This window comes from Erpetoichthys calabaricus, chromosome 8 (assembly GCF_900747795.2).
Source record: "Erpetoichthys calabaricus chromosome 8, fErpCal1.3, whole genome shotgun sequence".
Classification (NCBI taxonomy): domain Eukaryota; kingdom Metazoa; phylum Chordata; class Cladistia; order Polypteriformes; family Polypteridae; genus Erpetoichthys; species Erpetoichthys calabaricus.
The window spans coordinates 170,703,141-170,724,994 of NC_041401.2; the positions used below are offsets into that span (position 1 = coordinate 170,703,141).

The following is a 21,854-nucleotide window of genomic DNA, read 5'->3' on the forward strand; positions in this document are numbered from 1 at the left end:
GACGGATATACGCCTACAACGCGCGTCTCAAACCACAGAAGCAGGGCAAGCACGGATTCAAAACAACGCAAGCTCCTACAACGCGCAACTGAAACTACGGCTGCCCAGCGGGCACGGGTTCAAAATGTCGGGGGTAGGCGAGCGAAGCGAGAAGGGGGCAAAGCCCCCTTGTTTAGAAAATAATCTGGAATATATTTTAATAATTGGAGTAGTTTCTACTCCAATGTAGGCTGTTCCACATGAACCATGCATTATGCAAAACGTCCTAAGCAGTTTATTTCAAATATCAGCAATGTCCATGCCGTGGTCGGGAAAGAACGGTAAGGCTAGCATTCTTGAAGATGACAAGCTTCTTGTCTGCATACAGGCAGCTGTCAAACATTGTCCAAAAGGAAAACCGCACATCTATGACATCTGTTTGGGAGAGACTTCTACACAGGGAAACTATTTGCTGCTCCTTATTCTGCACTTAAGCTTGGCAAAATCCTCAATAGAATATCAAACATTACCTTGAGATATTTGAAATATGTGCTTGCTACTTTCCCTCTTTACTTTTCGATTACCATATTTTGTTCTTATACATATTAAAAACTGACATGCAACATGTCTGTGTCATTGTTCTCTCATTAATAACTGTTTGTGACTAAAGAAATAATTGAAAACTTCTGTAATGTGTTTTAAATATTCAATTTGAAATATAGTCTGTTTTAACCCATTTGTGCTAAAAGACTACATAAAAAGTAAAAAAAGTCAAGAAAAAAATCTGGGCATTACATAGGCATCGTACTTCTTAACTTAGTATGATTTGTGCAAATCACTTCAATGGCCATTATTACATAAACTTGTATATAAAGCTTGACATTTCTAATAGGCAGGTACACATTGTGCTTGATTTATAAACAGTCCTTTCACATCAGTCTCTCTTATATTCATGAAATAAGGAAAAAAAAAATCAGCAATATAACTCCATAGTGCTAGCCTTAAGTTCAACCATTCAAAAATGCCAATATATACTGTAGCTCTTGCCATTTCAAGTCAAGATGGTAGGGGCAGCAGAGAGTGATTAGAGCTTCTACAAACAGAAGCAGCACTCCTGTGCTCAGCGCCCAATACAAGGATTCGCCTTTCATCGAGACAACAAACCAAACGGTGAGCAAGCCATGAAAGATGAAGACCAGACGACTCATCAAGGTCTGACAGTTGTTCCGAGTACATAGTTTGACCTTTCTTTCTTTTCCGAGCTCTGCATCAAAAAAAAAAAAAAAGAAGTATGTTTAGGATATGAACAGGTAGTAAAATAAGGCTTCCTTTTTCAAAAAAGTGAAGCAAAGTTTTCTTAAAAAAAAAAATAGTTTCTGTTTAATTGGTGATACTTGTTAAATGGACCACTTTCCAAGCCCTTCACTGCACAACTAAAATCAGACCTAGCCATTTTCTGTATGCAACTCTTCTTTGTTAAATATTCTTCAAAAATAGCACTAACAGAATAACTGAATGTGACAATTATGACCTTATAAACCTAAAATGATATATTATTGCTTATATAGCTTCTTCACATTTGGAATCATGCACCCTGTTCATAAGCCACATTGTGGAAAAGAGAATTTGTTAAAATAAATAATATTCTGACAAACATTTTAAGGCACCTCAAAATTATTTCATGGAAACAGAAAATCCTATAAGCCTGCTTTTTTTGTAACTAAATCCAAGTTAAGATATCTAGGATTCATTTTAAGGTACATGAAAGTACATTTCCAAATACCCAGATGGTAAATTATAACAGTGCTTTGAAATAGTAGAACCATTAACTTCAGTAAAAATGTCAGCTGAAAAATGTCTGTTGGAAAAGCTGTGGACCATTCCATTGTCTTCAAAACTCGAGCCTACTCATGAACATGTGCTCTTCTATTCATTCTGTGTTGAGCTCATATATTGACCCTCAGTATAGAAAGGTTGAATATTAGCAACTGGCAAACAGAACTCGTCATACAAGCGTATACTGTACTAACAAAATACAGAGGGTTGTTTTCACACCAACAGCTTGTCAGATCGAGGATCAGTTTGAGGAATGAAACCACAAAGCCTAGTTGAAAACAAGCTTAGAAAAGGAGGGTTATAGGGATTCAGTCATAATTCATGGTCAATATTGATGAGTGAAATTGAATTTGCAGCAAAACTCAGTCTTTCTGTTCACATAAAAATCTGTAAAATAAACAGAATTTATCTTCCAGTGGAATTTGTGCCACTGAAACAAGAACAAAAAGTATTGATTTCATACCTTAATTCCACATGTGTGGGTGCCATGTAGTATTTAAATAAAGATTTCTAGTGAAGCAGAAGTGAATGGAGGAGAGGGGATTCAGGGTGTTTGGCAGCAGTAATGTTTTCCTGTGAAGAAAACACAGCAATGATCATGAAGGTGTGTTTTAGTGAGACTATACAGTATGTGGAAAACATGCAGCATGCCACTTTTTTTTTTTTTTTAGGAGAGCATTTCTCCACAATGGTGTAAACGAGAGGCATAAACAAAATTGGAATTACCTGTGTGAAAAGGATTACAAGCTTTATGAAGCTGTAGAAAAGAACACAGATGAACACAGTAAGGAGCAGTATTGTTTTGGGGTCACTTTAACAAAACTACTGTATATGAATCAAAACATGCACATTTCGCTCATCACTAATTTCCATCAACAATCAATTTATGAGCACCTAGATGTGCTTTGGAAAATACAAAATTGCAGTTCAGAGTTTGAGTTAAGGAGTAGGCACAGTTTTCAAAATCAGTTCAGACTCCTCCATGGAACAACTAGTTGGATTGGATTTCCACATAAATCAGAAAACTGATACAAATCTGCCAATTTAGGTGAATGAAAATGCCAACAGCTCTTTGATTTCTGCAGACAAGTAAAGAACATTAGCAAAGCAATCTAACAATATAATATTTACCTTTCAAATCCTTCAATTCTTCATCATCACAATCAGGGTAAACAATTATCCTGTTGATCTGCAGGATGATCAGAAGGATATGCTGGCATATAAAGAAGATCATCATCTGGTTCTTCATGTTCTTTTCAATAAGCAGATAAAGGCGATATACTAGAGAGGGCCCATCCTGCATGCACAATGATATCAATAAAGTACAGATCTGGCTAGAGATGCATGATCTAAACCATGTTCTGACTTTAGGGAGTACTTGTAGCTTCCCATTATCACTTAAGGGCACCTTAGAATACTTATAGGAGTCACTGTCCTCAATCTTAGTTAAAACAAGAGGAAACTGAATCATGGACCAGGAGAAAACCCCCAGCCCCATGACACGGATGGCTCTGTTTGTTTCAACCTGTGACTGTTTGCTGGTATCAAGAATGTCCAGAATGTCAGCTCCTAGTGCACTCTCCACCAGAAGCAGTTCATATAGCTGCGCACGGGAAAGATCACCTCTTGGCATTAGCCAGCGACCCACTACTAACATCAACATCATGGTTTGCTCAACTCCAGATGTCCACATTGCCTCTTCAGCCGTGATACTGATCTGAAAGTAAGAGAAACACAAAGAATTAAAGAGCTGCACTTTAGGTTTAAAGCATTCTAATCACACAATAAAAACAGATCACACAATGATCTGATATGACAATTTCATCTGTGGAAAAAGCAAGTCCACCCTTAGCTGTAATAGCTGGAATTGCCCCCTTAAGTAGGCATTTCATAGAAGTATTTACCAATCTCTGACAGCTGGGAGTTTTTTCCCCCACTACTCCATGCAGTATTAGTATTCTGTGCACAGCACCCCACCCCACTGGACAGTAAAGGTTTCCCTTTGGCATACCTCCTATGCAGCTCTGATCTGTGTAGCTGCTTTACAAAGGTAGACTAATGCACTTTGACATCAACATTAGCCAGGTTTCCATCCAAGGAGTTTTTGCGAAAAAATATTTAGCGCTTCAAATTTTTTTACCGATATAGCTGATGGAAATGCTAATTATCGATAAAATGTTGTACATGTCGACATAATATTTTTCCGTTTAATTTTAGCACATAAATTCCATATCGATACTTCAGATGTTGCAAAAACTACATTGGAAACACTTTTTGTCGGAAAAAAGGGCTTTAACGCATATAAATGTGTCACATATCACGTGCAATCAAAACGAGAATGGCGGAGCGGTTCGCATGGTCTGATGAGAGTTTTTTTTTTGATTAAACGTCGTTATTTTGTATTAATTCAAATTTCAGTTTTAATTAAAAACCTTAAGGGAAGCTGGTTACAGTACTAATTCAGTTGTTATCGCACTGAGAAGAGATGTTGAAAGGTAGGCTCACCTGTACAGATCCGATGCTGCAAACACAGCTGCATCATGGGCACTTCCAGGAGTGCCAACGAAAATGTCTCGTATCATGCACCTGTCATCAACAAGGGCCTGGAGAACAATAGATGGCCACCCTTTGCGATTAATGTAATCGCGGTAGCCTTCCGTCGGGGGAAAAATAGGCACATGCGTGCCATCCAGCGCACCGTAAATCTGTGGCACAAGATGCACCAAGGAATTGCGGTATGCAATTTCATTGGCCTCCGCTACAGTTGGAAGTCTGATATAACGCCGCATTAATTTTTCTTTAATAGCGGTGCACACAGCATATACACATCGATGGACGGTAGTTTTACTAACCCTGAAGGGCGATGGCAATCCGCTCTTGGGTTGGAACTGGTGGTCGGTGGCAACCTGTGATGGGTGCAACATCAGGACTGATGAATCCACACAACATCTCAAACGTCGGCCGTGTCATTCTAAAATGTTGCAGCCAGAGATTTTCTGTGAAGTGTCTCTCCACCACCTCCTCCCAGAAGGTCTTATTCCGTCGTCTCTCCCATACCCGTGGGTTTCGTCGCACTGGGGTACTTTCTTCAAGCTCTAGGGCTATCAGACAAGCAACTGCTTCATTCTGCTGTCGTCTTCGGATATTATATACAATTCCAATTATTTGTGAAACCGAAATAACAGTAAGCTGGCAAATTTCAAAAAACTGTCTGAATAATCTCTCCATTTCTTTGTGGAAAACAAAAGGTAGATAATTTGCGACATACACAAAATTCTGTATGGAAACGGCTCAAGGGCAGATTTTGTTCGCGATACAACAAAACTTATGCGACAGTTCGTTTTGGGAGGGGGGGGGGAGATGACGTCATCACGCACACCATTTTATCGATAAAAAGCCAGTTGGATGGAAACAGGCTGGAGACAGCAAATTTCGCACATTTTTTTTACGTATATTCTGTTTGTCGATAACAAAACGTCGCAAAAAATTGGATGGAAACTTAGCTAGTGACAAGTGTCACCTGTAAGTCCCATAATGAAATTCTGGGGTTGTTAGAGACTTCCTTCAGCATCTTGCATTCTGCTCTCTGACTGAACTTGCTGGGATGGGCTGGCCTAAACACATATACATTGTGTGTGTATGTATGTATATTATATAAGTGGTATGAAATTGTCTCCACTTGTAGATGATCTTCTGGACAGTGGAAGGTTTAATTTCAGATTGTTTGGAGATCTTTTTAAATCCCTTTCCAGACTCTTATGCATCTATAACCTTCATCCCGAAGGTCTCAAAGAGCTCTTTTGATCTAGGCAGGGTGAGAACACACACTTAAACAACAAACCAAACTAATCATGTGGGGTATAGATAAGCAGGTTCAGACAAGATTCTCTAATCTGGTTCAACCAATTCTAATTTTAGGTATCGGAGAGTGTGGTAAGTGTAGGGATGTACTTACTTTTTCCACATGCATTTATGTTTATGTAAATTATAAGATCGACTACAAAGTATAAATGTAGCATTGTGCTAGTTATATCACTTTTCTCTATGGATACTTTTAAAATGAAGATCAAATATACAATATGTTTGCATAGGTTAAAAAAGAAAAAACAATTTGGGGATGTACTTTCACATGACTATGTAAAATACAAAGAAAATGTTTTTGGTTTATTTTATATTTTACTAACAGACTTCTAATTGTATGTTGAGGGAATTTTTGTAAAAGGTATAAATGTTTGAAGCACTTACATAAAACTACAGTAGACCTAATGCCATATTTGTTGTACTAAAATGTATACTTTAAGCTCTGCATTTTTGGTTTATTTCATATGTAACTAACAAACCTGTGTGACTACAGCAACTGTTCGATATACAGAAAAAAAATAGTACCCTTGTAATTAGAAATCACAGCTTCCAACACTTGCATATTCTTGGAACACCCTAACCCCCATATTCAAACATTTCTATTCATTCATACCTTTAAAACATTTACTAAAAAGTTTATATTAACAAAAATAAAGAATCTGCTTAAATCAGAGATGTTTCTGTACCAACCCTTGTCAAGTCTGGTTTCTGAAGTGCAGCTGGAGTAGTCTCTGGGCTTATACTTGTTAAAATTGTGGAATCCAGTGAATGGAGCTCTAGCACCCAAATACAGGGGATGGTAGTGCACAGGTACAGAAACACCATCAAAGAGAACCTGCACAGAAAGTCAGAGCACCCAGGTCAGCTTGCACTTAAGCTTGCTAAGTGAACATTTTATTAACATTAATCTCTACTGACTTACTATGACCTCCTGAATCTGCAAAATGAATTACTAAATAATAAAAAAATATATAGTTACAAAGAATGGGTCATATACAGACCACTTCTTTCTTAGAGATACTGACATTCAGGTTTAAAACAGTCCATGCATATCTTTAATTCAGCTTTGGTATTGGCTATGAGTACAAGTTAATCAGTTTACTGTACAGTAGATGTATTTCTGTAATCACCACCCAATTACTTACCAGAATCCAGCACTTTCAATTAAACACATTTAAATTTGTCACCATTACCAGCATTTTGCTCTTGCTTGGATGCTGACATCTCAGTAAACAACGATTCACACCCCTCTGACTTTCTTAATGCCCATATCACTGTCACTCTATTATCACACTTTATTTATAGCAACTATGCATGATTTTATTTTGTTTTCCCAAAATAACAAATCAGATTGAAAGGAAACTAAACGAAAAAACACTATAGAGGGTGAACAGGATATCTTCTGTCATACAACTGCATTGGAAGTAATTAAAGAAACCATCTTGTTGTCTCTCTACAGACTAGAAAACTTAGCAGACCCAGAAGTGATGGAGCAGGCAAAGATGCCCAAGGTCTCCTCTAATCTGTACAGCGCGCACTACAGGAGTGTTTCTTGTAAATATCATCTGATGGGTGTTCACTGGGTTTGTATTCATTGTCAGTGCTGCCCTACTGTCAATGGTCTATGGGAAATATCCAGAAGTGTTTCAACGTATAATGTGACAATTAGGCATGAGACAATACATTTATCCCATAATACAATTCATACTAAGGTCATGATACAATATTCCCACGATATGAAATATTCATAAACAAATGCACTGTATAGTTTTACTTCCTATTACACATTGACAAATCAAACCATTGCAAAATAAATTCAAATCACTATGCAAATCTTAATATACGTTTTTGTAAGCCTTTTTGTTTGTATTTTTAATCCTAAATATTGTAATGAACGATGACATTTAAGCCCAAGAAAAGATGTGTTTATTTAACAGTGGAATATTATACTCTGAGAAGTAGCATATTTCTGCTGTTATCACTACAGGAAATGACTTTGATTTATTCTAACACCCATTGGCAACTAGGCACTGCTATTCTTGCCCCCAATCGACTTCCACAGTTGCAAGCAGTCTTTCTCAACAATCCACTGAAGACCATTTATCTTTTAGAAAGGTTTTTATTTATCCTATGCTCTCTCAGGATTCTTGAACCTTCCTGGACTTGTAAGGTGTATTGCAAATAATCCTGGGGATTACAGAATGCATAGCTCTGCGTACCTTGGTGACAGGTTGCTGTCAATCATGCATTCAGCCCCACCTATCTTCAGTATAATCTACCGACTACTACAATATTAACATAAAATATTTGACAAGAAAAACAAGCATTGTGAATTTGGTTGATTTCTTTCTCCATCATGCTAGAATACAGAGCAAAGCGAGATCCACTGCTGTACAATTCCTAATTGCTATACCCCTATTTCTCAAATGTGATCAGTGAAAGGTTTATTGATATCTTGAGCTCTCATTCTATCACATCTGTGGCTCAAGAGAGCTGCAGTAACTGCAGTTTGCTGCGCTCTGCAAGTAGTGTGTGAATACATGAGAAATGATCCAACAGGAGGGGAAGTTTGTGCTTTTCTGATTTTAATAAATTCTGATTTGAAAACAAGCCTGCCGTGAATGCAATGGTGCACTCATTAAACATCAGTGCGATTCGCCCTAATCATCCGAGGGTGCGACAATCTAAATTAATTGTGTGTGAAACACTTATCCTGCATTCCTAGCCTACTTTCATATATTGTGATGTCTATATTGTGCGCTGACAATTTTCATCATCACATTATTATACAAGCAATGAATGACGATTCTGCCAAAGTGCACTGTTTTGTCATGTTACTGCAGGAAAAGATGTATTGAACACGTGGTCCTGATCAGTAAATGACAATGAAAGGAGTAGGATTTGCAACAATAAGGCTGTGAAGGTCTGCAGAGAGCTCTTTGCTTTTACCCATCATAAATTGCTTTGTGCATGACACCTAGGTAATGAGAAACCTTTTTATAGGCCATCATTTAGGACTAAACCAGATGATTTTCATTTGCACTGATAGCCCCCTATCAGGATTACTTTTTAAATTCTGACACATTTCAGCTGGTTACTTGGCTTTCCATGCCCTTTTGCACCTCCTTTTCTTCATGTGTTCAATACTTTTTCCCCTGTGTCATTCCACTTTATTACACATAACTTAATTTATGGACTGATTAGTTTTGATTTCTTTGTATGTATGGATTACTTGGGTTGTTGCCGACATCTGGTGACAATTTCACGTCAATAGCCCCATTAGAAAAATATTTCCAGTGAAAAACGTTAATGTATTCAATACTTATTTTCCCCGCTGTATACCTTAGTTCTAACTTTTTCATCAGATTTTTAAATTCCCAGTTTTTGATGAAAAATGTTTATTTGCCCTTGTGTTTCTTTTCAGTCATGTGGAAGTTTGCACATTTTATTTTTATAAAACATTGAATCATTGAGTGAAGTTGTCATGCAAAGTGGTCTAAATTAATTGCAAATAGAAGTACTGTATTCACTCCCTAAATCATCACTGGTGTATCCAATTAGACTTAGATGTCATAAAAAATTAATTCAATACCGATTACCTGCCTGGGGTTTTAATTGATTGTAGTATAAATGCACCTCATCTGGAAGGACTTACTAGTAGTGAATTAAGAAAAAAAAAAAGAACACTCCAAGCAACTCCACAGAAACTGAGTGATCGTGCAAGAAAAACATGAGTGAAGGAGACCACCAAGAGACCTACAAGAATTCTAAAGTACAGTAAAACCTTGATTATCTGTCACTCAATTAACCATCAGGGCAAAAAAACATTGCGCATGCCAGCGTCTACCTGTTACTACTACCGCATGATACTCTGCACATTGGAACAACTCTCCCTTATGCTGAGACGGAGTGTTTATCCCCAGCACCACATGTCATGGCATATTTTGAAATCACAGTGTCAGTTACATGCATTCAGTTTTAACAGCATTTTTATCACTCTTTAATTTATTGTTTTTTATCAGTATGCTGCTGCTGGAGTATGTGAATTTCCCCTTGGGGATTAAAAAAGTATCTATCTCTCTATCTAATGACAACCTTATTCTCTATTAATGTTAATGTTCTTCTGCATTGTAACTTACTTTTTAAATTATGTTATATTATGTTTTGTTATGACTAAAGACAAAACCAAACCATTTTGTATTTTCCAGGCTAGCTGAGGACTATTGGCATTGGCAGAGCATTCCTAAGAACATGTTTAATCCATATTACTAACCGAGAATGCTAAACCGGATGATGGACGCAGGCACATCCGGCCATGGGCCGTAGCTGCAAAAAGACGTACTGCGCAGGCGCAAGAAAGCTGCTGGAGCCAATCCCAGCCAACACAGGGCGCAAGGCAGGAACAAACTCTGGGCAGGGTGCCAGCCTACTGCAAGGCACACACTAGGGACAATTTAGGATCACCAATGCACCTGACCTGCATGTCTTTGGACTGTGGGAGGAAACCAGAGCACCCGGAGAAAACCCACACAGACACAGGAAGAACATGCAAACTTCATGCAGGGAGGACCCAGGAAACGAACCCGGGTCTCCTAACTGCAAGGCAGCAGCACTACCACTGCGTCACCATGCTGCCCTACATGATTGTATGTCTCTCTAAAATACAATGAATGCTGGGTGCCTGGACATATCTGCAGAAAAATGCTAGTGATGGATCCAGCATGCAAAAAGATTCTTTTCAGGTTTGTACAGCAAGAAAACACATAACATGCAATGTGGATGAAAACCTTTGGTCCAATGCAGAGGTCAGTTTTGAATAGATGAGTAGGGCTTCACTGTTGTGCCTTGAGTGTGTGTGTGTGTGTGTATAATATATATATATATCACACACACACACACACCATACAACTGATGTGTCTTATTTTTTGGTTTCCTTTTTTATATGAGGTTGTATTTATTTTGTATTAGAGTACTATATAAAAAAATGTAAAAATAAAGCATACATAAAAATTCAACTACATTATTGATTACAATCTGTATCAAGTCTTAAGTTTTAAGATACTACAGGCACAGCATGCACTTTCTTGGAATGCCATTTGTTTTCAATGTTTTTTCAGTTATTTTGTTATGAGTGATAAAGTGATTTAGTTATATAACAAGCTTTGCTGATGTTTTGATGGTACGAATTAATTTTGAGAAGTGTGAAATATTTTGGCGGTTTTAGTGCATTTTTCTGGAGGGAAAAAATAACTTTAATGATAAGCAGCACGTTGGCAAGAAACCTGTGTGAAGAGTTTGGAAAAGATGAACCCCTGTATTGAGCAACGTGTATAACCAATTGTAAAAAAAAAAAAAAAAACATGGCAAATACAACTGTATGCTTCAAAATGAATCCAAACAAAAAAACTCAGCCCTCAACCCACATCAAAACTTACCACTGCTATGTCATTAGCAGCATGGAACTGCCGCAAATACCCAAATACATGCGGGACCCTGGCCAGTACTCACCATTTCCACTCCCCGGACTTAGTGGACCGCAGCGTAAAAACTCCCTCTCCGAGAAGAATGCCAACGCCGGTCAAAAGTCCCCAATACAGGGGGTTTCCCGTTACCCACACTGTATGCCAGACGGCAACAAAGCCGTGCACGAGAAGCAGCAGGCGACTAAAGTAGGCCTGAATGATCCTCTTCGGGTACTGCATATGAAAATGTCCAGCTGGCCGCGGACATGAAGAGAAAAGCAGACCAAGAAATGGGCCTTTAGGCTCATTAAATAATAGGCAGCGTTCACATACTGCTTGGATCAGTGGTTATAAGCAATGGTCGTCGTTTTGTCCCAAGGAAGGCGTGCTTTAAGTGGGCTCGATCCATTCGATATTAAAACAGTTATGCACAAAGAACTGACATCCCCCTTTGCCGATTGCAAACGTTCTTTTTTTGTTTAGGCAATCCACGGTTACAGTGGGAATAAAAAAGGTATGGCAATTTCTTGATATCTCCTGCTAGAAAGGTAAAAAAAAAATAAATAAATAAGTTGGGAAAAGAAGAACGTCTACCAACACATGTCTACACGCTCACGTCCAGCTGCCTGATGACACTGACAGCAGCTTCTGCGCGCAACTCTAATTAAATACCGCGCTTTTGCAAGTCACGCGGTACAAAACTGACGTGAGGAATGACAAGCTATTCCCGCACACCTGACGCATTACGTACGGATCGGGTGAGTGGCGGGGTTTGTAGTCGGAATGACTGACACGCCCATTTTTCTCCATTCTATAGCAGTACAGTACTGCTGCATTCGTCTTACTGCGGAGCTGGAAAGTCGGATGTCGCAATTTGCGAGCTTTGCAAGATCGCGCTTTCCATCTTAAGTGGGTTAAGTAAACATGGATACACCCCCTTGATAGCTGGTGATTCAGTGAGAAATGCTTACAAACAGTTCTATAGTCCGAATCGAAGAAGAAACTGATGAGCAAGACAGGCACAAAAAGCATGTTGTCACGTCTAAAAAAGATTGTTATGCTCTTTGTAGCGATAAACAGTACAATTTCTGCTTGGAAGCTGTAATTAAAAAACTGCACGAAGCAACCACTGAGCGCAATGTACGAACAGTAGCGCGTATCAAGCACACATCGGTTAGTCCAATACTTTTCGTTGTGGTAATGTTAAGACTAGCCTTCTCGGTGTTATTGAATGAGATGATTCATTCAGGGTAAATTCTTCTAATAAATACGTTAAACATTATAAACCTATATGATCGCAGTGTGTATCGCCATTTTAGATTGAAGTCATAATAGAAAGTTAGATAAACTCGGATTTGAGAGACCAGGACCGAGTTTGCAAGTAGGAATTCCGAGTTTGAGGCGCGTATACTTTCCATCTTCCGAGTCGGAGATCGAAAATTACGAGATCCGAGTTTTTGTTGAATGCAGCATATCTATTTGAAGAAACACTCTGTTGCGCTTTACAATTCTATCTGCAGCCCGCGATACCTATTACATGAGTCATGTAATGTCCATCGCGTGTCAGTAGTCTATGTGCAGAACCCCACTCGGTTGAGGTGGTTTTTGATGTTACGCAGTACTCCCAGTTACACAATGGTTAAGATTTGGGTGATGGGAAGGTACTCGAATAATGGCGTCTATACAGTAAACCAATTGACATTAATGAGTTGTAGAGACTGACGTCATAAGTACAGACCGGAGTGAGAACACGATTCGCTAAAATCAGCTTTGATTGACATTTATGCCACAACTTGGACCCGCCTATTAGTACTAGCCTGCATTACCATCTTGAGGATGGCGTGTACGGATATGGCAAAAAGTGGCACTGAAATGTGACAATAAATAAATAATAGCAACATGAAATGTAAGTATAAGTAATTTAATGTGTTACTAAAAATATTTTGTTGTTTAATTCTTTATAATTACTAGGGGGCTTTGCACCCTGCTCGTTTCGCTCGCCAACCCCACCCCTGGCCACGCTACGCGCCAGCCGCTTTGCGTCGCGTTTGTGGATTTCACTTTCACCAAACAACACATCTTTTAATTTTCGTGGATACGCCTCTTCATTAGGAAGAAACACTAATTTTCCCTGATGGCAACATGAATATGACGATCTACAAGTCTCCGACTTAAAGTTTAAATCCAAACAATATATTTGATCTCTTTTCGCTGTTCCGTTATTTCACTGAGTAATGATTTCCGTTTGTTTGCGCTAATGCGATCTTTACTTAATCATTTTTTTGAGACTTTCGAATTTTAGTACTTCTGTTATCTCAAACCTGCTCTGCATGTGTATCGCGGCAACGTTTTTGAATTCTTTACCATGTTCTACTTTGTCATCTACTCTTTGTCTTTTATTTCCGGGCGTGGTTGAATCTCTTGGCACAAAGTCTTGTCTCATGAGACGTGAAAGTATCTCTCTGAAAAAGTCTCGTCTCGTCCCAGGTTTTTTTTTTTTTAATTATAACAGAGAGGTTTAATTATTCCTTCATTTCTTTATTTCAGTGACACCACTCCCAACATTAAATAAGCCCTGAAATAAGAAGTGTCACTTTCACTTGTCAAAGTTGAGATGGGGGGTTCTAACAAGTGCTATTTTTTGATTGGAGAGTCGCTGGTAGAGTGGACGTAAACCTTCGGCCATTGAGAATCACATTTACAGCAAACTTCTAATGATAAATTCAGACTTTCTTGAATTAAAGTAACCACAACATTCACCCATTCTGGACATTTTTTTTTTTAATTCACACTCATGTCCAATGCGCACAGTCAAAGCTTTGAGGATGTACCTGAGCCACAGGATTCTCAAGTCAAGCAAAGCATTTACATCTAAATCTACTGAATCATGAGGGGATTCTGTGGGAACAAAACAAAAAATCTATAATTTTTTTTCCTCCCTGACAGCATGGGCATATTCCAGGATGACAATGCCAAGATTCATCTGGCTTAGATTGTGAGTTGGTCGAAGAGCGTGAAGAGTCATTTTCACACATGAATTACTCACCCAGAGTCCTTAATACTGTTGTAGTGGAGAAGATTTTTGCGGAGTGGTTTGACTCTCCCATCATCCATGCAAGATCTCAGTGGAAAAATGAATGCAGATCTGGATTAAAATAAACGCTGAAACATTGCATAAGGGCATCAAAATAATGCCATGATGAATCTGCACAGTAATCAAAGCTAAAGGCAGGCCAATGAAATATTAAAGTGTGCGACTTTTTTTTTTTGGCCTGGCAGTATATTTTATTTACCCTGTGTAGTTTGTAGCAATGGCCGAGATGAAAATTTTCATGTTATGTTTTCATTGAAAATGGAGACGAAAAAAATTATATACGGTAATAGAAGCTGAAAGTGACCAATATTGCAAAATGGCAAATGGTGTGAAAAACCTCCATGGGGGGAAAAAAAAAAACTCACATACGTTCTTGTGTCACACAATCCACATACAGTATCTGTTATGCAGTCATATGTTCAAAATATGCAAAACACCTGCCTTTTTGCTAAAATATTGTTAAATAGATACCACCAGATTATTAAGTTCCCATTATAAACAGGAAATTAAAACCACATGGGACTGGCTTTTTGAATTGAAGCTCCATTTCTCCCCCTCATTCGTTGCCCTACTCCTGCGACTCCAGTTGCTGATCTCGTCACCTGCGTATGTCAATTTAGAAATCACTGGGAATGTCAAATTATTGGACTGTGAGATGATTTGCCAGAAGTTTCACATTTCCAAAGAATTGTTAGCTTGCCCCCATTTCTGATAGCCAATAGCATGCTGCCTGTGGGAGCCGGTACCATACAACGGCTTAGCAGGTATGGTGAGCTCAGCCCCAAATCTCGGACTTTTCATTCTCCTTTTTTCCATTCCGTCCTGGTATGTGAAACACAAGATATCAGACAGATGAGCCTCTCTTCTGTTTGCGAGGTCTAAAACACCAGTGCTCTTTATTCCTTGTCACAGCATTAAATTAGGTGGATTCCCGGGTGAGTGCCAACTGATTGTCAGCTACTAGCCACCCCTACGACTGGTGAGACAGAGTTGCTGAAGATGTCAGACCGCATGAGTGGAGTCACGGGAGTGCAGCATAACTATTTCTGTTTCGCCAGTTATGTAAATGAAGTCTATGAAAATCACTGAAGAAGTCACAGAATATTAAGGGCATTAAGATGATGTTAATTATTTTGGCATGCAAAAGTAAACGTGGACATAAGCTAACAGGCATACAAGTCAGTGTCTCCCTTTCAACATCTTAAAAGATTTCTTCATCATCTAAAGAAAAGGTAGGCTTCAGGTTGTATTTTGTTTTATCTTTTTTTTCAGATTCCTCCTGTTTAAAATCCTCCTGGGCAAGACCTTCAGGTACAATCTAGTCAGGGGCTCCAAAAGGCTGATTTATACTAATGCGTCTAGCCTGTAGACTATACCATCAAAAGCAGCCTATACAAGCCTGAAAAGCTAGTGAGCAGTGTTTGTAGCACACAAGAAAAGCGAAAGATCCATTAAAATGCAGTCAGTTTTTGCCCACCAGGATCTCTGCCTACTGCCATAGAGTTTGTTCTGTAGGTGAATGTATCTTTACCTCGTATGTTTCCACTTTTTCATACATTCCAATCTAACGTCAGCCGATATTTTGCATCACGAATTTGCCGTCATCTGATTGTCTTTGTAGTGCTGCGATGACGTATCATGTAAAGGTGTTTAGATTTTAAAACTTCTTTGATAAGACTTTCTTCGATCTACTCCACCTTATTTCAAAATAGTGCAAAACAAGCATAAAACAAACAGAAACAGGAAGGAACAATTCACGCTCACTTTGGGTATTTAAATTATAGATGCTTTTTATTTATTGCCACAGTAATATACATTTTAGTATGAAAATCAAAAATAAACTTTTTTTTCCCCAAAGAAGCCATTAGTTTCACATATTTTTTATTCAACTTAAAAATAAATCTCAGGAAACAAACTGACCCACTAACCAACATTACATATTTTGACTTAAGCACTGGACGCAAGGAAAGCCTAAAACTTTAAAAGGTGAAGGAATGTGTGGCCTGAAATGAGTCGAAAGCGTTCAAAACCCGGAGCCACTCACAATAAGACAAACACACACCATGTTGACAGAATTGGTCATAAACTATATTTCAAAGGGAATGCATTATAATTGTTAAAAATGTAGACTGCTTTATATTTGCAATTCAGTTACAAAAATATGTTTAGTACCTGACTTCAAAGTACATAAAGACACTGTGGAATTACACCAGCACTGACACAATCAGGAATGTCCAACAAGGTGGAATATAATGGAGCACTCAGAAAGCAGCCTGATTTGGGATGGGAGATGGACAGGTCTTAGATTCTTCACCGAACTGTTTGGTCCTACTGACTTGTTCCACCTTTTTATGGTAATCGTGACTGATGATTAACCAGACATGAATGCAGGGGCTGCAGTACAAAGTATGTCGTGCTGCTCATGAAGCTTGTCCAATTCACAGCTCTCATTAAGATGCTGATTTTTAGAGTCAAAAATGGTTGTGGACACAGCTTACAGACTTCATTGTTTTTCTAATTAACTTGAAAGACAAAGTCGTCATTGCCTACACAGATTCTGTAAATCTACAGCACACAACATGAGGTCATGAGGAGCGGATCTGTTCTCCTCTGCTCACTGTGATTGGTCATACATCTGAGACATAAGGCAAAGCTACATGTGCAAAATAGGCTTCTGTGTCGCTCTTGTTTCTTTTTCACTAGCAGGTGCGTGCTTACCTGCAGCAGGACACTACATCTGGCTCAGATAAAGAAAGGGGCAAGCATAGAAGCCGTCCGATCCTACAGGCTCGTAACAGCAATCCCTGCTGTGACATAAACATCCGTGCAGAGTTGCACGCATGCTTAGAATGCCTTCTTTCTCTCATACACAGTGAATTAAAAGCATTTTATATGATTGTCACGTTTTGGCACAAATATCCTTGATCTATGGAGGAAACAAAAAAGAATTAATCCTCTCAAAATACAGGAAGACCTCCCCATAAGAAAAAGCAAACTTCTGCCGGCTTTGATTTCAACAATGAGCATTCTCTTCTATGGCTCCATAAAATGTAATTGGCTTTTATATTTAACACTTCGATCCAGCAGAGCAGAGTGCCTGGTTAGTGCAACATGAACAAAGCATGACAGGCCTTCCCTTCTTCTATCCCTTTGACTCCCCAAGACTCTTTGAAAAAGAGTACAACACAGTGATAACATTGTCTGACAAGAACATGAACCGTGCTGAAGCAGCCTATCTAAACTAAATGTTAATAGTTAAAATACCGTCTGTAAAAACACCTATATAAATAATCTGATGAGCCAACCCTCCCATCTCTCTCCTCATTTTCTTACATGACATATTCAGGAGATTTTGGAGATTTTTAAACTAGCCTGAGCTGAGCAACTCAGGCTGCACTGGAAATGTCCAGCTAACAGGTAAAAATTAATTGTATTAGTGGAAAACTGGCCACGTTTTCTTTGAACATTTTTTTTTACTGTAAAACATAAACCCCAGCACAACACACACGCATCTGTGTTTTTTTTAAATCACACTACCTTGTAGTTTTGCTCAACTACTTAAATATGGGTGTGAAATTCAGCGTTAAAAGACTGTTTAAATTGACAACAAGAAGATAAATTTGTGATCAATAAAACCAACTAAGAAGTGCCTCACAAGCCAAGCAGGAGCAGATAATGTAAAGTCTGGCTGGAGGCTTAGGTGGACCGGTGAAATGATAAGAGTGGTACTCTGCATTCACAGCCAGTGTGCCAACTATTTGAGACACACAAGACAAAAGATGTTCTGATGAATGTCTATAAGGCAGCCACAAAGTGGACTGCAACTCAAGTTCATCCATCCCTCTGCTATGGCTCAGTACAATTTGTGGGGATGGGTGAGGGTACCATGGGCCAGGATGTCTACCACCCTGCCGTATGAACAATGGGAAGACTTCATTCTCATGCTGATCTTATGCAAATTGCACCTGCACCTTAAAATGAACACTTCAGCACATGAACTACTTGCTAAATGAGCCAGAGCTCCACAAATTGCTCGATTAGGGTTTTTCTAATCTTTTCCTCTTCCTCACATGGATCCCCCTGATTTCACTCTCTCAGTGGAGGCCTTCACTAGTTAGTGTGTATGACCACCCTTGTCTGAGAGTCTTTCTCCTAACCATTTAGAATAAAAATAAGATGAGGCTTTCATTGTTCTAATGTATAAAGAACTAAGTACATGTAAAGCAGGACAAACAGAAAATGCTCCATATTATTTACTCAACTTGCAGGTAATGATATGTTTCCATGGCCAATCGCAGACAATCTGAAGACCACTCAGCAGTCTAACAGTGTCTGTGAAGGCAGAACAGATTTTCCAGAGATGGGGGTGTAAAGCTATAAACCTCAGACTAGCCCAGTATGTGAAATTTATGAGTGCTCCATCACATGCAATAATCTCAACCCATCACCCACCTGCACATTTAAAAATATAAAGAATTTTAGACATTTACTTTAAACTAGTAGCTTTTCATTTGTTTTTCACAAGCTTTTGTGGATGTGTGCATATATGACAAACTGTCACTGTCCAAAGCAGAAATGTAGTCCATGACTGTCATGGAACTTGAGAGGCAGCAGGAAGCATCATGGATGCGCTCCAGATTTCCCAGAAGCGCTCCTGTAGGCACAGGAAATGACAACTCCAACATCCATTGATATCTAAGGGGGCAAAAAAGGTAATTTGCCTGTCAAGCAGAAAGCACATTCAAACATCAGAGGAAAGGGTGGGCTGCCAACTTCCTTACCCAGTCACACTGATTTTGGGACAGTATACAGCATATAACATTTAATAAAAATAAAAAAGCAAGAAAATTTCCTGTTTGGCCCAATTAGAAGATAAGATTTATTTCTATGAAGAAATTTTAATTTGATCATTAACCGAGATGGAGGTTTTTCAAAAATTAAAAAAATGATAACATCAGCCAAGACCACCAGGTGCTTCAATTATCATATATTCATGTGTGTCTGTGCTGAAGGTCTATGTGAAGAGCAGACCCGCTGCAAAGTGGTGGCTGCCATACTGTCTCCACAGACCAGAGGTCACTAGTAGCCCTTCAAACATTAAGGCCTATTTAATAGGGGCAGAAAAAGGAGGATAGTAACTTACAACAAAAGGCAAAACTGTAAAGATATGCACTGACAAGTCCTGTGACACAAAGTGGAGCATAGCAGAAGTCCTACACAGAATGGAACAGCTTTCTGTACTTTGACCTGAGATGCATTCAGACAGTGCAACCTTTGGGAGAATGGCTGCTTGTGATGACACACTACAGAATGACGTTAATGGCACAAAACCTATATTTTGACACTTGTTGCAGGGGCAGCCCACAGACTCCACCATAGTTTTATCCTCAAAATGCTCTGGCATACCACCCCTTAACAAGCCCCCCTAGATATAAGATGTAGGGTTGTGATAGTATTTTTCTTTTGTATGTAAATGAGGAAAACAAAATGGGAAAGTCGCTTTGTGTGTCATTTGAAGGCTGACTGTAGCTGCTTAAAGGCTGCCTGCCTCTGTTTCTTCTCCTCTGCTTGCTGCTTCTTCTCTTCTTGCTCCTGACGGATCTCAGCCTCAAACCGGTTTGACTCATTGATGGCATGGACCTGCAGAATGAGACACAGTTTGATCAGACGAAGGCAACCACAGCAGTTTTAAAACACGAACATGACAGAGGAAACTTCAGAGGAAATTTACACTGCATGTCTGAAGAGGATAGAATGAAATGTTTATTTGTGCTGTATTCTTACAGCTTCTGTCTCATTGTTGAAATCATTACATACTGCACCCATACAGCAAGACGCTTATGCTAAGGCATATGTAAAACACTGTTCAGGTGCAAATAAACCAGTTTTCACTTCTTCATTATTATATACTTATTCCCCTTTACAAATGTTGCATTCTACCATTAAAACATATCCAAAGCACTAAATAAAGTTTTAATTGATACATTTACATTACTACACATATTTTCTTTATTCTGCTTGTAAGCAAAGTTGCCAAAAAGTTGTAGCATTTTTGTTGTAGTTTTGCATTAGTGGTCTCCAGATTTAATTTCAGGACAGGAGTGTCTTCTGTGTCATGCTTTAAGGCAGGGGTGTCGAACTCCGGGCCTGGATGGCCACAGTGGCTACAGATTTTCATTGTAATCCTTTTCCTAATCAGTGAGTAGTTTTCACTGCTAAGTAACTCCTTTTCCCTTCATTTCAACAACCCTGTTTTTAAGGATTCAGTCCTCTGAATTGATTTGTTTCTTCATTAAATGGCAGCCAAACAGAAATGAGACGTGAAATGAGCCAACAGATGACCAGCTAAAGTGGGATTTCAAACTTCAACCAATTTCACTCCAACCAGTCTCTTAATGAGAAGCAGATTCTTGCTGTTAATTAAGCCCGTTATTTAATTCAATGGCTTGTTGCTGCTCTCATTCTGCCACAGCAGACATTTCCAAATCTGTTGATTTTTCTGTTTTTTCTGTCATATGGTGGCTTGTTTGATGTCTCATTATTGTTTGGCTACTAATTAAGGAAAAAGAGACAATTAAGGGGCCTGAGTCAAGTTAATTAAAACTAAAGCAAAAGAAGTTAATTAGCAGTAAAAACGGCTCACTAATTAAGAAGATGGTTAGAATGAAAACATGCAGCCACTGCGGCCCTCGAAGACCGGAGTTCAACACCTGTGCTTTAAGGCAGGGATGTGCAAAGTCATTCCTGGAGGGCCGCAGTGGCTGCAGATTTTTGTTCCAACCCAATTGCTTAATAAGAAGCACTAATTGCTCTAGAAACACTTCTGCCTCATATTAGTTATCTCCCTCGTTAAGATTTTGAACCCTTATTGCTTATTTAAGTCTTAAACAGCTGCATTCTTGGTTTTTAATTGCTCCTTATTAGCAATAAGATGCAAATGAAAAAAGAAACCAGCAGTTATCCATTTTGCTTGTTACCCTTTACGCCTGTGTGTATTTATCAGGCACTATTTGGTTTAATTAAATACTTGGAAGGAAAGAGAAGAGAAAAAAGTGAAGGATTGAGAATTACCCATCCGATTTAAACTTCAAAATATTTGGATGATATCTTTAGAATGGAAAAAAAAATCTAGGATTTGAGAATGACTTGACATAGCAGAGTTAAAGCACTAACAAGCCATGAAATGTAATTATTGGCAAGGATTGTTTTTTAATTAAACAACTGGGTTGGAACAAAAACCCGCGGCCACTGCGGCCCTCCAGGAATGACTTTGCACACCCCTGCTTTAAGGTGTCCCTGTGACTACAAGGGATTTGATCCAAGGCCACAGCTGATAACCATGCTTGTCTTAGCAATTGCTTTTTTACTGACACTTGGAACCAGGAAGAACTAGGCTAAGGCTGGTTCCCATTTAACTTCTAATACCCTTTTTCCCAGATGGCTTCAGCAATCACCTGTGAAATTTCACAGCTCCCTTGATTCCTGCTCCAACATTATGGTCCCTAATTAGTTTTGGCTTGTGTCATTAAGCAGACAATAAGATTATAATTCTCAATTTTATTATTTGGTTTGCTTTGTCCAGTACAATGGAGTTATTAGTTCACTGCACTGCAGTCAAGGTG

The 21,854-nt window shown here is 38.8% G+C and overlaps 2 protein-coding genes across 2 annotated transcripts in view; both read right to left on the reverse strand.

The window, feature by feature from the left end:
- Window positions 1-207: 207 nt before the first annotated feature.
- LOC114656277 (transmembrane protein 26-like) lies at window positions 208-11,759 on the reverse strand. Its single transcript, XM_028807791.2, has 4 exons — window positions 11,185-11,759; window positions 6,367-6,511; window positions 2,947-3,532; window positions 208-1,243 (listed from the first exon to the last, which is right to left on the reverse strand). Exons 1-4 carry the CDS (start codon window positions 11,376-11,378, stop codon window positions 987-989), a joined length of 1,182 nt encoding a protein of 393 aa, XP_028663624.1. The 5' UTR covers window positions 11,379-11,759; the 3' UTR covers window positions 208-986.
- Window positions 11,760-15,996: 4,237 nt separating this feature from the next.
- Window positions 15,997-21,854, reverse strand: part of efhd2 (EF-hand domain family, member D2) — a 53,804-nt gene continuing 47,946 nt past the window's right edge. Inside the window, exon 4 of the mRNA XM_028807795.2 lies at window positions 15,997-19,872. Coding sequence (XP_028663628.1) covers window positions 19,741-19,872 — 132 coding nt within the window. The 3' untranslated portion in view covers window positions 15,997-19,740. The remainder of the gene's footprint in view (window positions 19,873-21,854) is intronic.